The 6631-nt window shown below is 36.4% G+C and overlaps 2 protein-coding genes across 2 annotated transcripts in view; one reads left to right on the top strand and one right to left on the bottom strand.

Moving 5' to 3' along the window:
* The window catches only part of LOC107637851, a 2452-nt gene extending 2007 nt beyond the window's left edge, over nucleotides 1–445 (top strand). Inside the window, exon 3 of the mRNA XM_016341132.2 lies at nucleotides 34–445. Within this exon, the coding sequence (XP_016196618.1) occupies nucleotides 34–182 (149 nt within the window). The 3' untranslated portion in view covers nucleotides 183–445. The remainder of the gene's footprint in view (nucleotides 1–33) is intronic.
* Nucleotides 2895–3488, bottom strand: LOC107636635 (protein FAR1-RELATED SEQUENCE 12-like). The gene has a single exon (XM_016340131.1). The coding sequence runs from the start codon at nucleotides 3486–3488 to the stop codon at nucleotides 2895–2897; it is 594 nt and encodes a 197-aa protein (XP_016195617.1).

A 6631-nucleotide genomic window follows, 5' to 3' on the forward strand; every position in this document is an offset into this window, starting at 1 on the left:
AATAAAGGTTGCTTTGATGCGCTATATAAGCAGGGGTGCTTTTGCCAGAACTGTGTGAGAAGCAAAGAATGAACCCTGGACGTGCAATGTTTGAGCTTCTAAGTTCTGGAGCTGCAGCACCTGGCCCTCTTTCTGGTTTCTCAGAGGACATAAAAGCAGCATCTGCCCCATCTCCATTATAAACATCATTTCTATTTGGTCCTTAGAAAAAAAAAAATTCACTTTGTATTTGATGAAGGGAGAGTGTAAATTGAGAGAGCTATTATATTACCATATACTACTAGAGGATATGTAGTGAGTATGAGTTCTTTATTATGGGTTCGTTGGGTTCAGTTGATGAAATATTATAATATACAAAAAAACAGTGATGACCTGAGTATATTTTGCCAAATTTTCCATTGGTCTAATACCATTCAATAAATAAAATACAGTAAAGTTTTATATACTTTATAGAGAAAGAATATCTTTTATTCTATCTCCAATACATGAAATATTTCATCTTTAAACATATATTTTAGCTAAAAGACAGGGTCAAAATTATTGTTTGAAAAAATTTTAACGAGACATTTTTATCTACACCTTCACAATGAAGGTTCACTAACACAATTTTTTTTTCTTTTCTCTATGTTAGAAACAAGAGAATAATTTGAAGAGTGAATTATTAAATGTGTTGAAAATGTATAATATATAGGGTATATTTAGGTGCTAGAAAAATTAAAATAATAAAAGCATACAATCCTACAATTAATATACATATATTCTATATAAATATAAATGATAGTAATTGATCCTAATTATTCTTTAGCATTCTCCCTCAAATTCAAGTAGGAGCTAAGGATACCATCTTAAGTTTAGATACTAGAGTCCGAAAACAAGTAGGATGATGAGCCTTCGTGAAGATGTCAGCAGTCTGATCCAGAGTTCCAACAACGACGAGGTGAACAACATCAAGAAGGAGACATTAGCGGACAAAGTGACAATCAATCTCAATGTGTTTAGTGCATTCATGAAACACATCGTTATGCGCAATCTAAATAACACTGCGATTGTCACAAAAAACATTGGTCGGGGATGACTAAGGAGCACCCAAGTCTGCGAGAAGCTAACGAATCGAGACAACCTTAGCAGTGGTGTCAGCGAGAGCACGTTATTCGGCTCATGTGCTTGATCGAGCAGTGAATATTTGCTTCTTAACTTGCCAAGAAATGAGAGCGGCGCCAAGAAACAAACAATAACTAGTAGTAGAACGACGATCAGTGGGATCACCAGCCCAATCAGCATCTAAGTACGCCTGAAGGGATAAAGATGAATGGGCAGAGAAATAAAGGCCATGAAATAGGGTGCCTTTGATGTAACGAAGAATGCGAAGAACTGACGCATAATGAGTAGTATGAGGACAATCAAGTAGATGAGACGCCCAACTAACTGTCGATAAAGAGTAGGATTATCCAAAACAGTGCTATTCATAGGAGTAAATCGAACATTAGGTTCAAGGGGGAGTAGACTCAATGTGACTATCTGTAATCCTAGCTCGACCAAGAAGATCTGAAGCATACTTAGCTTGAGAGAGATAGATACTATCATCTGTAGATATGACCTCGAGACTGGTACGTATGAACCCCCACACATTTGTACAACAGTACCAGCAAGTGCACTGGGTCGTCCAAGTAATACCTGAGCGAGTCAGGGTCGATCCCACGAGGATTGTTGGCTTGAAGCAATCTATGGTTATCTTGTAGGTCTTAGTCAGGCAGATGAAAGAGTAGGAGATGTTGGTATGTTATTTTTTAATTGCATAAAATAAAGGGAATAAATAAACAGTGTAATTAGAACTCAGAAGTCGTGTAAACTATGAAAAGAGGATAGTTGCGGATTGGAGTTGCTTTGTCTTTCTGAATTAAATCTGGTAATACTGTTTCCTTTGCTTGTGAGTGATTTCTTCAATGGCAGGCTGTATGTGATTGACACTGGTTTGAGCAGCTGCCAATACTCCTCCAGATCTGAACCCCAGGTTTAGTGCGGATCCATTCTGATTGAGGGTGAAGCTCATACAATTCATTCTCCTTAATGACCCTACTCAAAACGTCACAGACAAGATCGGATCTTCCGGATCAGAGAATGCTGCACCTTGGGTTCTAGCCTCTACCACAGAGACCCTAATCTCCCTGTAAATCGGTAGAACTGATGTCTCGAGAAGTCTCAAATGAAATCGTGGATTAACTGTTTGAGAGACGTATATTCAAGCTGGTGGTTCATCAGCGAGTAATAATATATCCTCAGCTTAACAATATTTATTACTTAAAAAACTTGATTACTTTGTCAAAGTTAAGTGAAAAAAAGTTACTAACAAAGAAAGGGATATCTCCATACAAATCCATTTATCAAAAGTCTTCTAAGTATGCCGAAATGAGTTTAACAAAGACAAGAACCCACCATGTTCATGTGATTCATTCGCTCTCCTAATAGAACCCCCCCCACTATATCTGGATTCAATGCTTCATCAATTTTCTAAAAAGAACAAACATGCATAAACATAAAGTGAATAACAGTTTCAACTTTATCCATCTAGTCATGTTAACAAGTGGTTCAAAACTAACAAAATGATAAATACATACCGGCAGTGGATTCTTCTTCTTTCTTTGCATAGATTTCTTGATGGAGGTGTCGAGTTCAGATCCAAGCCTCTTCAATCTCGGCCGACCATTCGTTGAAACCTTTGAAGGACCTCGAATGTCAGATGCACCAAGAGCGGGGTCCCGCTGTGTCACCATGCTATTTTGTGTAGTTGGAACACGTTTGGACCCCAAGTTCGCACGATAATCAAACAGCTTTACCCTTAACTCATCAAGACCCGAATGTAACATGGCCGCTTCTTCTTCGCATGTCACGAAATCTTAGGTAACATTATAGAAGTGTGAACACAGTCCTCTAAATAAGTTGTGGCTTTCGTCTGATCGCTTCTCGTCATGGCTGCTCTTGATGAAAGTATGTTTTTGCTGTACATTCTTACTCCATCGAGGGATAACATAGCGAGATGGTACTTTGTCTACTCCATAATAAAAGAACACAGTAAGACAGTAGCAACAAAGAATACCTCTTGATTCAAACATGTTGCATTCGCACCGAACCTTATGTATCGCTGGGTCAAACTTGACACTGTTCGTCCAGGACTTGGGCTCCCCATATAGTAGGTATTGCTCGTTCACGATCACACGAAACAAATCACCTTCTTGAGTCACACCACGGACTAAACAATCCCCACTTTTCCTGAATTCCTGTTGTACTTCCCTAAACTTAGAGGTTGTGTACTCACGTTGAAATTGTCTTTCAATTGTAGAGCTCGATAAACATGGGACAACTTCTTTAGAGTCTGCATTATCGTCCTCCAGTTCCTTTTGCTCCTTGTTCCCAAGCACGTTATCATACTCATGCACGAACTGAACCAGTCCACTTTTGCAATGCAAGTAACCACCGAAAAAGGCGTGCATGCTCTCACTCCGTTGGGTACTTCTCATACCAGCCTAAAATTCACCTTGAAAATATATTGGAACCCACATTTGACGATCGTCACAAAGGTCTACAAAACCAAAAGAAAACAAAGAAATAATCACCATCATGAACAACTAGCTACATCACAACACACAAATAAAGACTTAGTGCACTAAGTAGTCATCGACCTTTCAGATAGAGATATCCCATAAAAGTATACAAATAGGTTACAAATCATCCAACAACAACGGTGACTAAATTTGAGTACAGTTAAAACAGAACCCGCATAACAAACCTACTATCCAAAAAGAACATAAGAGCACGATACAGAACGAACCTGATAGCCATCTATTTTTCTCTAAGTTAAACCCAGCAATGAATGCGCACCAATCCTTCTCGAAACATTCCACAGAATGGACATTCCAAACAGTGCCATTTATTTTAGCATCTATTTCTCTGTACCGATCATATCCTCCGAGCTTATGCGGTATCTTCTTCATTATGTGCCATATGCACGACTGCAGTGTTATTCTCTTTACCCGAGTTGCTGCCTTCACTCGAGACTCCCGATAACCTTCACGACTGCAGTGTATCGATTGGTTAATAGGTACCATTGATTCCTTCTTGGTCTTGTCAAAGTTGGTATTCCTAATCCTAGTCACAAACCCAACTTTCTTTTCATAATTAGAATAGAACTCTTGTGCCGCTGCAATGAATCAAATCTCAATCCTACGTACGGGATTTCCTCCATTAGAATTTCAGTGTGATCTGGCAACTGCATATCCATTCAGAAAAGGTATCATTCAACACAGAAAACACTAAACTAATTAATTTTCAATATCTCACTAATTTCGTGACAAGAATAAAATATGTTTCACACCTCATTATTGATTGCCGTAGCATCATCCTTTAATTGAATAACGTCTACAGATTCTTTCCCCTGGAATCGATAACCGAGGACATATCACCAAACAAGATAAACATCGACCATTCGACACTGATAAAAACACTTCCAACAACCACTTAAATTTTGATAATACCTACTAATAAACAACCAAAAATAAACTTATAGAAAACATCACTATCCATGATCATAACCATAAAAAAATTGAAAAAAAAATTATTCATAACTGCAAACATCATCTTAACATGGTGAACAAAAGAATAATAAAACACATCACATGTAGAAAATGTAGCATCATTCTAGCATAATTGAAAGAAAGAATATCCACACCAATTCTAATTAAACAAACGAAATTACAATCCTTACAACAAAGTGTATCCCTATTAATAACTCAACAATAAAAACATAAAAAACAAGTTGCAGATAGGCATAACCAAATATACTACTAACACACAAATTACCTTGTCCACAAGTGGTGTGTCATTTTCACTCAGAGATGGAACATTAACATCGGTGGTATTAGAATGATCACTCACGTCATATGCAGTGTCGTACGATGCTTCTTCACAAATTGATAGATCCATGGACGTAATGTGATACACTCTTCTTCAACAGAGACACATACACCTTTCTCCTACGGATTTTAAATACTATTTGTCAATGAGAGTGGCTGTTCACGTTGCCGGTGGTCTGTGTGGGCAGTTCACATTGATCCTATGGAAGTGGAGGGCTATGGCTCAACGGAAGAAGAACGCTATGGCTCGATCTACAACAATGACAATGACAACCCCTTTTTTGGAAGGCTATGGCTCAACGTATGATGACGAAAATTGCGGTGACCGAAAATCAGTTCTCGAGGAAGGGTCTATGTCACAAATGAAATGGCGATTGCAGATTCTTATTGACGTGAACAAATTCAAGACGGAGAGATTACCGGGGATGGTTGAGGAGAAGAGGGTTGCGCGACACTTTCATGCACTCATGTCACAGCTCTCTTCCACGGGGCTGTTGGTGCAACCAAGTGGGATCCGGGGGAAGAGGCGGTCACCGTCGACTGGTCATGGCGGCGTCCCAGTGACTGGAAATATTCTACGAAGAAGACACAGCCGGCAATGAAAACTAAGATTAGGATTGGGTGATGGGTTGCAACGCAGGCTTCTCTTTCAACGTTGTAGTTGCCTCATGTACGGTTACAAGTTCCACAACCTTTCACAATACTAATTTCATGCACCCCACTTTAATTCCTAATTGAGTTATAAAATTATATTAAAGGGTAAAGTATATTTTTTATCCCTGAAGTTTTACAAAAATTTCAAAAATACCCCTAAATTTTATTTGGTTTCAATTTTGTCCTAGAAATTTTTTATTTGCATAAAATATATCCCTAACGGCTAATTTTTCAAAACATTTAAGATCAATTCAACAACAATAACATAAGAACAACACTCAACACAAGCAAATCAAACATAATTTTCATGGATTATTGTTAGATTGGTCTTAAAATTTTTTAAAAATGCAATGGTCGAGGGTATATTTGATGCAAATCGAAAACTTTTGGGACAAAATTGAAACAAAATAAAACTTAGGGGTATTTTTGAAACTTTTGCCAAACTTCGAGGACAAAAAGTATACTTTACCCTATATTAAATTATTTTTAATTATTGTTAGTAATAGTTGGCAGAGACCAGTCTTGGCACGTATATTTTTTCTTACTATACATCGTTCCCTTATACTTTTCCTTTTATTTGGCTTTATATCGTTTGCAAATGAGATATATGTAATTTGACAAAATACACCTATTTCGTTTACAGTATAAACGAGATAAATTCATAATTATCTCGTTTATCGTTTATCTCGTTTATACGGTAAACGAGATATGTGTATTTGTAAATATAAAAATATAATTTTTGAAAATAAAAAAATACTAATAATTTAATTTATACAAATTTAAAAAATAAAAATCGATATATTTTGTTATTATTTAGATTGACTTTAATTAATTTATATTATATTTCATCTACACTTTAAATTTTAAATGAATAACTTTGTTTGTTTGTATTAAAATCTTAAAAATTAAACGTTTCAAATAATATAAAAGATGGATGTTTTAAACAATAAAAAAGATGAGTAGTTTTAAAATAATAGAAGAGATGGATGATTTTAACTCATTAATGAGTCGAACAACTAGATATATCACGAATTACCTATTTAAAATCAGAATATTATTTTTTTAGAAAC

Source organism: Arachis ipaensis, chromosome B04, assembly GCF_000816755.2.
Source record: "Arachis ipaensis cultivar K30076 chromosome B04, Araip1.1, whole genome shotgun sequence".
In the NCBI taxonomy this organism is placed as follows: domain Eukaryota; kingdom Viridiplantae; phylum Streptophyta; class Magnoliopsida; order Fabales; family Fabaceae; genus Arachis; species Arachis ipaensis.

Excerpts from the sequence above, each read along its gene's own strand:
- LOC107636635 (XM_016340131.1), bottom strand. The coding sequence starts at position 3,488 with ATGCACGCCTTTTTCGGTGGTTACTTGCATTGCAAAAGTGGACTGGTT.